Genomic DNA, 17,636 nt, shown 5'->3' on the forward strand with positions numbered 1-17,636 from the left:
CCGAATGAATTGTCCACTGAAATCAGAACTTAAACAACCCCTGAATTCATAATGGTGGGTGGGTATAATGGGTACAAATTGTAACCCAAATTATGAATTGCACACTGAGACTCTATCTTGTAACCTTTGTTTGGTTCTGCCGATGTAAAAAACATTACAGAGGGGACATTCCAGTTTATAAATCACAAATGTTGTTTTACAATTAATAAAATGCTGTATCTCATGTGTTCTTTGACTATGTATATATTCAAATGTTTTACCTTGAACTACAGTAGGGCAGTGATTACAATGACCACATTTGAAGCTACCTTGTGGTTTCTTTGACAGCCAAGTGTTTTTAGAGGGTGGTGGTAGATAGCTGTGGACAAGTTTGTCATTTAAGGTAGGAGCTCTTTTAAAACTGAAAACAGGAGGCTCTTGAAAAACATTTCTCAGAGAAGCATCACATTGTAATAAATTCCATTTTTTCCTGATTATGTTTTTAAATGGAATTAAATGTAAAATAGATTTATTCAAAGAGGTTACAAAAAGAAAACCATCTAGAGTGCTAAGCACAGAGCTGAGAACCTAGACCGACAATCCCTGTTAAGAAGTGGGAAGTCCAGACAAAGTTCTGGGAGAATTTTCTTTTCCACAAGGTTTAGCACTGAAGCAAATCACATTAAAAACATAATAAACATAATTTAGCAATTTACCCCACTGTGTTCTATGCAGTGCTTCTATGTGGCAACAACAATCCTTTAACAATCGTGAATATTTTGTTAAATGCACATGCAGAGGAGGAGCAGCGGGCTCGTTACGAGAGAGAGCGGGCGGGGCAAGGAAAGGATGTGAGTAAAAAGTGCAGCTCAATGAAATTATTTTATCTTATCTTTAACTTAAATAGTAGGCCTACAACATAGAACATCAATGTGTGGTGGCCAGTTTTGATTTCGTGGTGCCCAGCCACAGATTAGTCAATGTATGGAAAACACTGAAGGTGTAAAACTAAAAATATTTAGCAGCACACGTTATGCTTGACGAATCGACGCTCATATTTTGCGTCGACGTCCCAGCCCTAGATTGAAGTAGCCTAGTGGGTGTTTGGGAATGAACGTTAACTGAGAGGCTTTTTGAAACTTTGAGCAGAAATGTCTCAGCCCGGTGTTTACGATGCATCATAGCCAGGTTATCGTTCAGGTATATTTTCCATTAGACATCCATCACGTTAGCGAACGTGTTGTGGCTAACTCACTTAGCTCCTGTTAGTAGCCTAGCTCCTAAGCTATGGTCAGAAGAGAGATGACAGTCGAAAGATACAATTAGTGTTGTTATCAATTTGCTTGGTAGCCTATAACCGCATTTATGGTTTTCTACAAATACATCAATAATCAAATTGGCCTCCATCACTAGGGATGTCCCGATCCAGCTTTTTGCACTTCCGATCCGATACTGTAGCTTTTAGCATCGGCCGATACCGATACCGGCCGATCCAAGCATGTATTAAAGATTAAAGATATTTACTTATTTTGTTGTTATACTCATGTTGAAAAGGGTTTTACTCTTTAACAACTAGCCAACTTAATTAGGTTAGTTTGAATAATCCACAGTGGTTGGTAATAAGAAGCTGACCTGTTTATTCTTAACAGGGTTAAATAAACACAAAATAGTAAATAGTCAATTAACCACACAAACTGAATTGGCATCAGTGCTCTGCTCAAGAGTGTAAACCAAGGCTTAAAAAAAGCCATCAGTGTAAACAATATAAAATTATATATAAAAGCAACACACACAAAACCTGAGTAGAAAATAGACAAATTAGCACACACACACTGAATTGGCTATAACAACCCAAATAACTGTCACGCCTTCTACAGTATTGCCATCTCCTCCACACTTTACTGCTCCATCTCCATACTCCCTTCAATTTCTACTGTTTGCCCTGGCTGCAGTCTGAGCATGATGGGGAGATTCTTCTTCTATTTACAAAGGTGATCATTTCAACATGCTCAGGTGTCAGCCTGCTCCTGTGCTCATCAATGATAAGTGAGACTGCGCTAAAAAGCCTCTCACTGTTGCGTTTTAAAAGCGAAACTGATGCCACAACTGGTCTGGGTTTGCTGAAGTAACCTAAGCTACAGGCTGCATTTATTACAGAAAATCAAGCAACATAGCACGTAGGCCTATCTACACTATTTAGAGACAGGAGCTTTAGTTTACTGCGACAACAGCTGTCACTAATTCACATCGTCGTAGGCTGCGCCAATGCACAGACTAAACGGTAAAAAAAGTTATGATAGCCTACTGGAAGCTTCTACCCTTTTGGATGTGTAGAGTTGTAGGCCTAGGTGCACTTAGTTGTTAGCGATTGACCAGGTTGCTTTTTGAAATGAAATGCGCTTGTTAGGCTAGCCGATTGTAAAAATAGGGAAATTAAAGTGCGTGCTGTGCCTATGCATTACACAAACAATCTTAAATCGCGGAGATAACATTCGTTAGACAGGCAAAGCTGTCAGCAGCAACATGCATAAGAGCCTTAGTAAGAGGGTCTCGCGGACACTCGCGGTCGCGGTTAACATTAGGCTATATTAATTCAACTGTGACATGAAATGTTTGGTCTAACTTTAAATTCTTAGTGGGACATGCACAGACAAGTGGGATGCTGGACAGGTCGCTAGGTGTGCTGAAAAACGCGGACCGGATTTGGCGGGAAAAGCTGAAAAAAACTGGAATGGATTACCTACATCGGTGCACTGGAAAACACGGACCGGAGTTTTGAAAACAAACTGGATCGGGAGTCCGGATCGGGATTTTCCCGTGCAGTCCGATCCCCCATTTTTTGCTAATATCGGCGGCCGATCCGATCCAAATATCGGATCGGGACATCCCTATCCATCACTCAACCAATGCTAACGGTATCATTATTTTTACCTATGTATAAGGACTATGTTATGAACATTTTAACTGAAGAGAGGGGAGATTAAAGCAGAATGATATTGCATGTAAAAATTTTTACAGGGGGGGTGCAAAATCACAAATGAGTGATTATGGCCTAGGTTGATGTGGGCCCTTGAGACCCCTTGAGCATTACTGCTGTAAATGCTAAGATTATTTAGACAGGCCATTGTCTACAAATTAAAATAGCTGCATCAGTCAGACATTAAGCAGAATATGGAAAAAAAGGGGGAAGTCATGCAAAGCACCAAAACTAGTGGCCTGTGAACATCCGAATTTTAAATTTCGTGGTCAACGCAAGGGACAACGACGGCCATGGCCGCCATAAAATTCCAGCCCTGCCCCACCTCTTGATTTCTCCCTGGGTTTTCCGGTGTTTTTTGCAGGGAGTGAAAGGAAGTCCATAACCTCGCCAAGGGAGTCGTCTGAGAAAACAGAGGCCAAACTGTGTGTCATAACTAAGGAAGATTTTTCAGCTGTAACACATTGCTTGGTGTCTTACCACATTGTTGTAGCGTGGGCTCTGAAGGGAGAACATGTCTTAAATCTGTCGTAGGCTCTTCAGCAGTAGAGGTTTCCTGAGGGGAAGCATTCTGTGCTTCTGGTAGGTTCTGTCGGACATCACTCACCTTACCCTAATTGATAAATGACACAACATAAATGAAAAATGTATGTACTGATGTATGTATGTAAAACACAAAGGCATTAGCCTGGCCATGCCTACCTAGAATCTCCTTTCTGAGAGATAAGTCTGGCACACGACAATATACTAACGTTTCCCTCCGACACCAGGGCTGATGGGCCATAAATGGTAGTAGCAACTTCTGCAAACATAATGAAATTACATTTGAAGAATATGTAAATTTATATACTGCAAAGGTCTGCCTACATATGTCGTTTCCTGACTACCAATGCGGCTTATTATCAGTTTATAAAGCTTAGGCGAAGTTATATGTTAGAAATCCCTTATGAATGTGATTGAAATCATTGGTCTAGCCAAACCAAAGTTCACGCAATGTCTATGCAACTGCCAAAGTTTGTTTGTCATTGATGATATTTGTTTAGTTGTGTTATTATTTGTAATGTTGTTATTGTGCATGTTATTTTGGTTTATTTTCTTTTTGATTTGTCTCATGTTATTGTTAATTAGTGACATTGTGTTGCACACAGACATCTCACCTGGAGAGCCAACCGAAAGGTAACTTGTGAGACTTGCGGTCACACCGGCATACCTTAAACTTCGTGGGTATCTTGAAGTTACAAGGACATTTAGTATATACTCTTTTGATCCCGTGAGGGAAATTTGGTCTCTGCATTTATCCCAATCCTTGAATTAGTGAAACACACACAGTGAGGTGAAGCACACACTAATCCCGGCGCAGTGAGCTGCCTGCATCAACAGCGGCGCTCGGGGAGCAGTGAGGGGTTAGGTACCTTGCTCAAGGGCACTTCAGCCGTGCCTACTGGTCGGGGTTCGAACCGGCAACCCTCCGGTTACAGGTCCGATGTGCTAATCAGTAGGCCACGTTGAAGGCTTTTTCGTATGACCTCATTCCCTCATGGTTATGTGCAGCCAGCGAGGTATGTTTGCGCTTTTTATGTCCTATGTGATTCAGAAGATGTTTGTATGCATGCTATGAGTGAATGTTTATTGTGTTCTTTTACTGTTATTCAAAGAGTTTGATGGTGGATAATAAAGAAAACAAATAAACCATCAGTAACTGAGAACCAAGGCCTTGTGTATTTCCTGAGGGAGTGATAGTCTAAGCCCATTACTTTGCTAGAGTTGGAGACATTTCCTAAATTCTTAATCATGAGAAGCCAGATTCTCTTAACGAGAAGAAGCACAGTGGTGAGTGGCATTACCAGGCTATGAAGGCAATACATTTAGAATGCAATTTATTACCAGAACAAACGCCACAATGAGTTTCACAGTGTGTGTGGGTACTGGAGTAGGAGCCTCCTATTAGTTGGGGAGACCAGCTACCATTTGTAACAATGGAACATTTACATTCTTTGAAATAGGAGGTATGACTGCCTTGCTTTTCTCAATGAGGTTGCAAAGAAATACCAGTGGAAACATTTGCAGATATACAATAAGCCTACTTTATTTACATTCACATTTTTGAGAGAGAGAGAGAGAATGTGAGAGTGTGCGTGTGTGTGTATGTGAGAAAGTGAGTGAGTAGGTGTGGTTGTTGGCTTCTTGTTACCGACAAGCAACACTCGCACGTCTAGGAGAATGGGTTTAGTTTAGTGCTGCCACTAACGACTAATTTTCTAACAACTAATATTTCGACTAATTTTTCGATTAGTCGACTAATCTAAACGACTATATATATATATATATATATATATATATATATATTATTTTTTTTTTTAAATCAAGTGTTTGTTATTTCGTTGTGTCCATTTTATTTTGAACTCAACTGAAGGGGAAACATAAAATATAGATAACTCTACTTTTGTTAGAAGCTTATTAAGTGAACTGTTCAAAAACATTATGTGTATAAAAAAATAAAAAAAATAAACAAAAAATAATAATAAAAAAAAAAAAAAATCACCCATTTAAAATGCTACCATCAGATCTAATTTCAGACCTTTGATATACTTTATTTGTATGCCAGTGTTGCAATGGACATAGACAATGTTCAATGTTTGTCAAACATCTTTGACCTGAGGGCCGATCATGGCACCTACATGAACCCACCCCCCATCAAATTATCATTATATCACATCACAATTATTATTGTTATGCTATGTTGTTGACCTGAGGGCCGATCATGGCACCTACATGAACCCACCCCCCATCAAATTATCATTATATCACATCACAATTATTATTGTTATGCTATGTTGTTGACCTGAGGGCCGATCATGGCACCTACATGAACCCACCCCCCATCAAATTATCATTATATCACATCACAATTATTATTGTTATGCTATGTTGTTATACATGCACTTCAAAGCAGCCAATGTTTAAAGTGCAAAAAGTTTGTGAAAACAGAGGACTGCTTTACCAATGTAAAATATAATTACAATAGTTTCATTGCTTTTGCATGGTTACATGATAAATACTTCTCAAAACAACAGCAATTATATGGGTGCCATTGTTTTGGGATGTTTCCCTCATGCAAGCATCATACACTGGTAGGCAAATGGAAAGAATATTGACATGATATTTAATTATGCCACAATAGCTTTTGGCCATGTTATTCAAATTTGACTATACAATACAATGCTAGATAGTGTATTAGTCTGTGCTCTGTTTTTATGGAAGTTGCATAAATCCACATTGTTCTATTAAATGTTGTTTCATAATTAAATAGCCTTCCAATAGGTGAATCGGAGCTTTGCTATCAACGTTATCGAGTGGTTTCAGTTTCGCTCGCGCACACGCATGCATTGAATGAACGCTCATACCACCATTTAATTGTATGCCTCTATGTTTGATGACACTGATTGCAGAAACGTTTGTTTTCTTTTTCTGTCGGTCCGCGGTTCCTTGATCAATTGCGCAGCAAATTATCGGACGAAGCCCCGGGAATAATTTCACTCCACCAGCAGTGTCCACGTCGCGGCCAGAGCTCGTCCGCGGCCCAAAGTTTGAGAAACGATGGTCTAGCCAACTTTGAAAGGCGACAGGAGTTGAGGACTTAAACAAGTAGGCTACAGGCACTTTGTGCGTCTTACCACATAGGATACCTCACTTTATCTGTTGGCTTGAACGCAAAAAAATATCCTATGCATCGTGACTTATTGAACATGGGAAATAACGCGCACCTTGATTGTTGGTATCACGGGCAGCGCATATTCATTTTAACGTTTTTTTTTGTATGAATGAATAAATGACACGCCGTTGCGTTGTCAACGTGAACCACTCTCTTCGCTTCATTTATTGCAATTTCCACAATACTAGGCCTATATTAGTCAGAGTGTGGACTAGCGTACTAGCTTAAGGTCCCCCGCTTAACTGCCTAATAATGAATCGCGCTGAAAGCAGGCAGGCACGCAGCTTTGCTACATGCGTTTCCACTTGCGACCTTAGCAGGGTTTAAAACATGACTGCCAAAGTCTAAGTAGCCTGTTTAACATCCAAAGACAGTCGTCCTTTTCAAGAGTTAATAACATTACAGTGAGCCATTTGAGACGGGAGACCAAAAATAAATAGGTGGTCAATAGTAAAACGACTCTTCGACTAAAAAAATGCCGTTGACTAATTTTCATGGTCGATTAGGTCGACTAATCGCGGCAGCACTAGTTTAGTTCTAGATGCCCTGGCTGTTCACCTGGGAAGGTGAATATTGAAATATTAACAGAATCACATCGTCCTTCAGAGTGGTTCTCTTCATTCCCAGGACATTGAGTTCGAAGCCTTACTTTTTGAAATGGAGGAAAGACTTAGGGTTGCCACTCTCCTTGACACAAAAGGGTTGAAGGCAAAGGATACTGTTGAAAATCTTGGTGTATTAATTGGCAGTGATCTAAATTTCAACAGCCACATGAAAGCGATAACTAAATCAGCTTTTTACCACCTAAAAAATATTGCCAAACTTAGAGGGCTGATGTCAAAACAGGACTTAGAAAAACTCATTCATGCATTTATCTCCAGCAGGGTTGATTACGGCAATGGACTGTTCACAGGCCTTCCTAAAAAGACTATTAAACAGCTTCAGGTGATACAAAATGCAGCAGCTAGGATTCTAACAAAAACTAAAAGAACTGACAACATTACTTCAATTCTTAAGTCCCTGCACTGGCTTCCAGTAAGTCACAGAATTGACTTTAAAGCACTATTGCTTGTTTATAAATCAGTAAATGGAGCAGGACCTAAACCTATTAGACATGCTTCAGCAGTACACACCTCGTCCTCTCAGGTCCCCAGGTGAAAAACCTGTTAGTAAAACATACTGTTAGAACTAAACATGGTGAAGCAGCATTTAGCTGCTATGCGGCTCAGCTCTGGAAACAACTTTCAGATGACATCAAAAAGGCCCCAACTGTAACCAGTTTTAAATCTAGACTTAAGACCAAACTGTTCTCAGAGGCTTTCTGCTAACTGCGCTGAGTTACAAATTCTGAATCTGCCTTTATATAAATCTACCTTGTCTTTTATTACTTTTTTTACTACTTTTGCCTTTGTTTTTTGCTTATTAATTATTCTTTATTTTTAAATTATTTTACCTTGTGTGTTTTATCTTTACCTTTTGAACTATTCTTTGACTATATTTCCCTTCTATGCTTTTATTTGTTATTATTGTTTGGTTTTGTTTATGAAAAGCACATTAAATGACCCGTGTATGAAATGCGCTATATAAATAAACTTGACTACAAGGCAATTTAACATAATTTCGAGAGAATAAAACATGAGTATCAGAATGAATTTGCCAACTTTTGATTTTTATTTTTGTATGGTGGTTAAGGTGCATTACCACCACCTACTTGCTAAGAGTGTGGAACTAGATTTTGTTTCAACTTTCGTGGAGTAAACATGTAAGTGTCCTTTCTGCCTAAATTCCACAGCTCTCAAGTTGTCTTTGTGTGAATCGATTTTGAACTGAGAAAATATAAGTGTTACAATTGTGCCAGTTATCCCCTACAGGAAATGGTGTTTCTTCAAGGATTAGTTCCAAGTAGTCAATCCGACTGAACTATCCAGCTCGAGATGTTTTCAGTGACCCCGACACATTAGAACCAAAAGCGAGAAAAACATGCGGAAGATGGTAGGTTTACTTAGTAAACAGCCAACGCATATACAACTCATGTTTGATGTCCTGCTTTACTGCAGACAACTGTGTGTGTTATCAGCAATCGAGCGATACGCTTACCTTCAAGCGAATGCGTTTAGCGCTACTAGTTCCAGATGTTGCACGCTGTTCGCAGTCATTTGGAAAGGTAAACACCGACGGAATTGCGGTATCCAAAAGAGCGACTCTCTTCATTCCCAGGACATTTAACTCGAAGTGTTCCTTTTTGAAATGTAGACTGCAAACCATCTTGTTTTTTAGGTCTTTCATGGATGTGTGTTGTAAATATATCGGGTGGTTCATTGCCCATAGCCACTGTTTGCAGCGCTCCACATCTCTCGGTAGACGATGAAAACTTACTTTTTGTCCTTTCCTTGTTCTGACTGAACATCGCGGTACCATGCAGTGGCTCACCATTTCGAAAGAAAAGTACAAACGAGGAGTAATTCACTATACTAGGTCTAATGAGTTCGCCAACTAGCCTAGCTCTTAACTAGATTTTGTGTGAAATGAGAGGGGGATAAGTCGTAGTAGTGTGAAACTAGCGACAGTAAAGAAAATTCCAATATGGCCGCCATTCGCGAATCATTCAAAATAAAAGTCAGAACATAGTCATTACTTTTTCAATGAAAAAGTAATGAATATGTTTAAAAATTATTAATTTAAAACTGTATTGTGTTACCAAAGGGAAAGTAAATTTAGAAAATAATTAAATAAGACATTTAAATCGAAAATACACATTAGAATGCTATATTTTTTCAACGTCAATATAATTAAACTGTGTGGATGTGAAAACAATAAGTTGTGCATATGTAAAAGGGGGGTGAAATGGAATCCTTATAACATGTACTTTCAGAATATATATAGATATTTATACCAAGTTCGCCTTTGTAGGTTACAGGCCATACTAACTCTGTACCGAGTCATATACTTTAGGCCTGTCATTGACATACACTGTTGAACTTCAAATTGTGTGGCTGTGAAAACAATAAGTTGTGCATATGTAAAAGTGGGGTCAAATGAAATCATTATAACATGTACTTTCAGAATATATATAGATATTTATACCAAGTTCGCCTTTGTAGGTACCAGGCCATACTAACTCTGTACCGAGTCATATACTTTAGGCCTGTCATTGACATACACTGTTGAACTTCAAATTGTGTGGCTGTGAAAACAATAAGTTGTGCATATGTAAAAGTGGGGTCAAATGAAATCATTATAACATGTACTTTCAGAATATATATAGATATTTATACCAAGTTCGCCTTTGTGAGTGCCAGGCCATACTAAGTGTGTACCGAGTCATATACAATAGGCCTGTCATTGGCCCACTGTTGAACTTCAAATTGTGTGGCTGTGAAAACAATAAGTTGTGCATATGTAAAAGTGGGGTGAAATGGAATCCTTATAACATGTACTTTCAGAATATATATAGATATGTATACCAAGTTCGCCTTTGTAGGTACCAGGCCATACAAACTCTGTACCGAGTCATATACTATGTCTACCATTGACATACACTGTTGAACTTCAAATTGTGTGGCTGTGAAAACAATAAGTTGTGCATATGTAAAAGTGGGGTCAAATGAAATCATTATAACATGTACTTTCAGAATATATATAGATATTTATACCAAGTTCGCCTTTGTGAGTGCCAGGCCATACTAAGTGTGTACCGAGTCATATACTATAGGCCTGTCATTGGCCCACTGTTGAACTTCAAATTGTGTGGCTGTGAAAACAATAAGTTGTGCATATGTAAAAGTGGGGTGAAATGGAATCCTTATAACATGTACTTTCAGAATATATATAGATATGTATACCAAGTTCGCCTTTGTAGGTACCAGGCCATACAAACTCTGTACCGAGTCATATACTATGTCTACCATTGACATACACTGTTGAACTTCAAATTGTGTGGCTGTGAAAACAATAAGTTGTGCATATGTAAAAGGGGGGTGAAATGGAATCCTTATAACATGTACTTTCAGAATATATATAGATGTTTATACCAAATTCGCCTTTGTGAGTACCAGGCCATACCAAGTGTGTACCGAGTCATATACTATAGGCCTGTCATTGGTACACTGCTGAACTTCAAATTGTGTGGCTGTGAAAACAATAAGTTGTGCATATGTAAAAGTGGGGTGAAATGGAATCCTTATAACATGTACTTTCAGAATATATATAGATATGTATACCAAGTTCGCCTTTGTAGGTACCAGGCCATACAAACTCTGTACCGAGTCATATACTATGTCTACCATTGACATACACTGTTGAACTTCAAATTGTGTGGCTGTGAAAACAATAAGTTGTGCATATGTAAAAGGGGGGTGAAATGGAATCCTTATAACATGTACTTTCAGAATATATATAGATGTTTATACCAAATTCGCCTTTGTGAGTACCAGGCCATACTAAGTGTGTACCAAGTCAAATACTATGTCTGCCATTGACATACACTGTTGAACTTCAAATTGTGTGGCTGTGAAAACAATAAGTTGTGCATATGTAAAAGTGGGGTGAAATGGAATCCTTATAACATGTACTTTCAGAATATTTATAGATATGTATACCAAGTTCGCCTTTGTAGGTACCAGGCCATACAAACTCTGTACCGAGTCATATACTATGTCTACCATTGACATACAGTGTTGAACTTCAAATTGTGTGGCTGTGAAAACAATAAGTTGTGCATATGTAAAAGTGGGGTGAAATGGAATCCTTATAACATGTACTTTCAGAATATTTATAGATATGTATACCAAGTTCGCCTTTGTAGGTACCAGGCCATACTAAGTGTGTACCGAGTCATATACTATGTCTGCCATTGACATACACTGTTGAACTTCAAATTGTGTGGCTGTGAAAACAATAAGTTGTGCATATGTAAAAGTGGGGTGAAATGGAATCCTTATAACATGTACTTTCAGAATATTTATAGATATGTATACCAAGTTCGCCTTTGTAGGTACCAGGCCATACAAACTCTGTACCGAGTCATATACTATGTCTACCATTGACATACAGTGTTGAACTTCAAATTGTGTGGCTGTGAAAACAATAAGTTGTGCATATGTAAAAGTGGGGTGAAATGGAATCCTTATAACATGTACTTTCAGAATATTTATAGATATGTATACCAAGTTCGCCTTTGTAGGTACCAGGCCATACTAAGTGTGTACCGAGTCATATACTATGTCTGCCATTGACATACACTGTTGAACTTCAAATTGTGTGGCTGTGAAAACAATAAGTTGTGCATATGTAAAAGGGGGGTGAAATGAAATCATTATAACATGTACTTTCAGAATATATATAGATGTTTATACCAAATTCGCCTTTGTAGGTACCAGGCCATACTAAGTGTGTACCAAGTCAAATACTATGTCTGCCATTGACATACACTGTTGAACTTCAAATTGTGTGGCTGTGAAAACAATAAGTTGTGCATATGTAAAAGTGGGGTGAAATGGAATCCTTATAACATGTACTTTCAGAATATATATAGATATGTATACCAAGTTCGCCTTTGTAGGTACCAGGCCATACAAACTCTGTACCGAGTCATATACTATGTCTACCATTGACATACACTGTTGAACTTCAAATTGTGTGGCCTGGTACTCACAAAGGCGAATTTGGTATAAACATCTATATATATTCTGAAAGTACATGTTATAATGATTTCATTTCACCCCCCTTTTACATATGCACAACTTATTGTTTTCACAGCCACACAATTTGAAGTTCAACAGTGTATGTCAATGGCAGACATAGTATTTGACTTGGTACACACTTAGTATGGCCTGGTACTCACAAAGGCGAATTTGGTATAAACATCTATATATATTCTGAAAGTACATGTTATAAGGATTCCATTTCACCCCCCTTTTACATATGCACAACTTATTGTTTTCACAGCCACACAATTTGAAGTTCAGCAGTGTACCAATGACAGGCCTATAGTATATGACTCGGTACACACTTGGTATGGCCTGGTACTCACAAAGGCGAATTTGGTATAAACATCTATATATATTCTGAAAGTACATGTTATAAGGATTCCATTTCACCCCCCTTTTACATATGCACAACTTATTGTTTTCACAGCCACACAATTTGAAGTTCAACAGTGTATGTCAATGGTAGACATAGTATATGACTCGGTACAGAGTTTGTATGGCCTGGTACCTACAAAGGCGAACTTGGTATACATATCTATATATATTCTGAAAGTACATGTTATAAGGATTCCATTTCACCCCCCTTTTACATATGCACAACTTATTGTTTTCACAGCCACACAATTTGAAGTTCAGCAGTGTACCAATGACAGGCCTATAGTATATGACTCGGTACACACTTGGTATGGCCTGGTACTCACAAAGGCGAATTTGGTATAAACATCTATATATATTCTGAAAGTACATGTTATAATGATTTCATTTCACCCCCCTTTTACATATGCACAACTTATTGTTTTCACAGCCACACAATTTGAAGTTCAACAGTGTATGTCAATGGTAGACATAGTATATGACTCGGTACAGAGTTTGTATGGCCTGGTACCTACAAAGGCGAACTTGGTATACATATCTATATATATTCTGAAAGTACATGTTATAAGGATTCCATTTCACCCCCCTTTTACATATGCACAACTTATTGTTTTCACAGCCACACAATTTGAAGTTCAGCAGTGTACCAATGACAGGCCTATAGTATATGACTCGGTACACACTTGGTATGGCCTGGTACTCACAAAGGCGAACTTGGTAGAAATATCTATATATATTCTGAAAGTACATGTTATAATGATTTCATTTCACCCCCCTTTTACATATGCACAACTTATTGTTTTCACAGCCACACAATTTGAAGTTCAACAGTGTATGTCAATGGCAGACATAGTATTTGACTTGGTACACACTTAGTATGGCCTGGTACTCACAAAGGCGAATTTGGTATAAACATCTATATATATTCTGAAAGTACATGTTATAAGGATTCCATTTCACCCCACTTTTACATATGCACAACTTATTGTTTTCACAGCCACACAATTTGAAGTTCAACAGTGTATGTCAATGGTAGACATAGTATATGACTCGGTACAGAGTTTGTATGGCCTGGTACCTACAAAGGCGAACTTGGTATACATATTTATATATATTCTGAAAGTACATGTTATAAGGATTCCATTTCACCCCACTTTTACATATGCACAACTTATTGTTTTCACAGCCACACAATTTGAAGTTCAACAGTGGGCCAATGACAGGCCTATAGTATATGACTCGGTACACACTTAGTATGGCCTGGCACTCACAAAGGCGAACTTGGTATAAATATCTATATATATTCTGAAAGTACATGTTATAATGATTTCATTTGACCCCACTTTTACATATGCACAACTTATTGTTTTCACAGCCACACAATTTGAAGTTCAACAGTGTATGTCAATGACAGGCCTAAAGTATATGACTCGGTACAGAGTTAGTATGGCCTGGTACCTACAAAGGCGAACTTGGTATAAATATCTATATGTATTCTGAAAGTACATGTTATAATGATTTCATTTCACCCCACTTTTACATATGCACAACTTATTGTTTTCACAGCCACACAATTTGAAGTTCAACAGTGTATGTCAATGGCAGACATAGTATATGACTTGATACAGAGTTAGTATGGCCTTGTACCTACAAAGGCGAATTTGGTATAGATATCTTTATATATTCTGAAAGTACATGTTATAAGGATTTAATTTCACTCCCTTTTTACATATGCACAACTTATTGTTTTCACAGCCACACAATTTGAAGTTCAACAGTGTGTGTCAATAGAAGGCCTAGTGACTTGGTATTGCCTGGTACTACAAAGGCGAACTTGGTATAAATATCTATGTGTATTCTGAAAGTATATGTTATAAGGAGTCCATTTTACCCCCTTTTAAATATGCACAACTTATTGTTTCCATAGCCACACAATTTAAAGTTCAATAGTATTGTGTATAGTATGACAGGCCTAGGGTAGGCTATATGAGTCCGTATAGAGTTAGTATGGCATATACCTATAAAGACGAATTTGGCATAAATATCTATTCTGAAAGTACAAGGAGTCCATTTTAGCCTACCACCCTAAGTTTGAACTAAGTGTTATTTGATAATAGTGTTATTTTAGGTCTTGTTAATGAAAAAGGTAATCCTTCCACAATTATATTAATGCAAAGTATAATTGTATAAAAACATTAACTTTAAATCGATGTATAGTACATTATTATCCCCTTTTTCTATGTTTGTTTTTGTTCCCCTCTCTTTTAATAGTAGCCTACATCAGGAGATGGAGACGTTTGTCCAGAGAATGTCCTTAGACGGGCTCTGGTTTGTCTTGCCTTGCATTGAGAAAGGTGTTGCGTGAGTTCACTTCCGTTCAATTACAAGGATGTTAGCAAGACAATTCTGCTACAATTACAACATTTGCACATGCATTTACATAGGCTAAGTTTCAGCAACATGTTTACATTTCGTGTAAACCTTTGAAAAATACTCTGAAAACCGAATTTTAACCTACTTTATCTGATCGTTCATCTGTACCTTTATTTTGACGCTTTTCGCCGCCATATTGCCCGCTATTGTCGCGTACTGTCGCTTACTGTCGCTAGCTCCACGGAACTATAAGTCGTCTTCTTTTTTTTCTTTGGCGGTTGGCAAACAGCTTTTAGGTGCATTACCGCCACCTTCTGAATAGGAGTGTGGGTCTGAATACTACATCCCTCTAAATTCTATGGAATAAACCTGTTGTTTTCAAATATTGAAAAACACATCTAAAACATTGTTCCCCAGAATTTCTTTGCAGTATATCTGTTATGTCCAGACTTATTTTTTCTTGTGCTAGCTGCTCTATAAGTGTCTGTCGTTCCTGTTGGAATTTAGGACACTGTACTATGACATGTTCTACGGTTTCTTGAATGCCACACTCACAGTAACCATCAGCATGCTTTCTCATTAGAACTAGTGTGCTGTTCAACCCTGTATGCCCATACCTCATTCTTGACACAATATCCTCCTCCTGTTTGTTTCTGCTGGTACTCCTACTCCATCATACATTCTTTTGAATTGAATAGGCCTACAGATGCCTGCCTGTAACTTCATTATCCCATAAATATTGCCATATTTCCTTATTCTTAGCTTTAATCATGTTTTTAATTTCAGCTTTGCTATATTGTACCTGAATACCTATACTGTCTTGTTTTGTTGCCTGTTTAGCATACTTGTCTGCCACTTCATTCCCCACTACTCCTACATGGGCTGGAACCCACCCCAGAAGGATGCCGACTCCTGAATTGGTTAACCTATTTACCAAATGCACTATCTCATATATAATATCCTGCCTGGATTCAGAATGTACATTCCTTATACTTAATAAAGCTGAACTTGAGTCAGACCATATTGCTACACTTTTAGATCTATACTCCTCCACCCATAATAACGCCAACCATATTGCAATTAATTCAGCTGTATATACAGCAAGATCATCACGAACTCTCTTAGCCTTTACCAACTTTAATTCAGGAATTGCATATGCAACTCCTACTCTCTTGTTTATTTTTGATGCATCTGTGTACACATGAATATTATTTCCATACTTTTCTCTGACATACATTTCAAATGCACAATTATCAATAGTAACTCCACTCTCCCTTTCTTCCAATAATGCTAAATCTATTGCTACTTCTTTAAACATCCATTTTCCTTCTTTTGGCAGGGCATTAGAACCCTCTGACAAGGATGGTCATCTTTGTGGCCCTTCAGGTTTGCCCAGTAAACAAGGGCCAACTGCTCTCTTCTTAGCTTAAGAGGCATCTCTCCCATCTCTACCTGGATAGCAACCACAGGAGTAGTTTTATATGCCCCACTACATAATCTCAAAGCTTGATATTGTATTGCATCCAGTTTACTTAACTGAGTTGCAGAAGCAGACCCATATATAAAACATCCATAATCCAACACTGACCTCATTAATCCTATATAAATAGTTTTCATAGCTGGTCTGCTTGCACCCCACTCTACTCCCCTCAAACAACGCATAACATTTAAGACCTTCTTACACTTTTCCACTACTTTTTGGACATGAATTGCCCATGTAAGCGTCTTGTCATACCATAGACCTAAATACCTAAAGAAGTCTACTCTTTCTAATTCTGATCGATATATCCTAAGTTTTAAATCTGGACTTATTTTCTTTCTTGTAAAAAAACATGGTCTTTGATTTATCCACTGAGAATCTAAATCCCCATTCAAATGCCCATCTTTCAATATTACTAATTGCTTGTTGCATTTTATTAACAACATATTCAACATTTCTACTCTTCTTCCACATTGCACCATCATCTGCAAACAGAGCTACATCGACTGAGCCTCCAACATCTTTAAACACATCATTAATCATTATTGAAAAAAACAAAGGACTAATGATGCTCCCTTGAGGAGTGCCATTCTCTACTTCATAATAACTACTTAATACTTCATTAATCTTAACTGCTATTTTCCTTTCTGTTAAGAAATCCTTACACCAGCTAAAAACTCTTCCTTTTATTCCCATTAGTTTTAACTTGATATGCTGTGGAAGAAGGGACTGCTTATCATAAGCCTTTTCAATATCAAAGACCACTAATACGGTCTCTTAATTTGTCTGAGCTCTCCTTATGTCATACTCCAAACACACCATAGGATCCATTGTTCCTCTTCCTCTTCTAAACCCACTCTGATAATTTTTGATCAGACCTCTAGTCTCCAGGTAGTATACCATTCTATCATTGACCATCCTTTCCATAGTTTTCCCCATCTGAGAGGTCAAAGCAATCGGTCTATAGCTTTCTGGAACTGTTGGATCTTTCCCTGGCTTCCTTATAGGTATAATTATAGACTCCTTCCAACT

General features: G+C 38.0%; 1 protein-coding gene across 1 annotated transcript in view; it reads right to left on the reverse strand.

Moving 5' to 3' along the window:
• The window catches only part of LOC121682734 (zinc finger and SCAN domain-containing protein 12-like), a 51,622-nt gene that overhangs the window by 12,940 nt on the left and 21,046 nt on the right, over nt 1–17,636 (reverse strand). The window contains exons 3-4 of the mRNA XM_042062699.1: nt 3,437–3,569; nt 3,282–3,359 (exon numbers count right to left, since the gene is read on the reverse strand). Coding sequence (XP_041918633.1) covers nt 3,282–3,359; nt 3,437–3,569 — 211 coding nt within the window. The remainder of the gene's footprint in view (nt 1–3,281; nt 3,360–3,436; nt 3,570–17,636) is intronic.

This window comes from Alosa sapidissima, chromosome 1 (assembly GCF_018492685.1).
Source record: "Alosa sapidissima isolate fAloSap1 chromosome 1, fAloSap1.pri, whole genome shotgun sequence".
NCBI lineage: Eukaryota > Metazoa > Chordata > Actinopteri > Clupeiformes > Clupeidae > Alosa > Alosa sapidissima.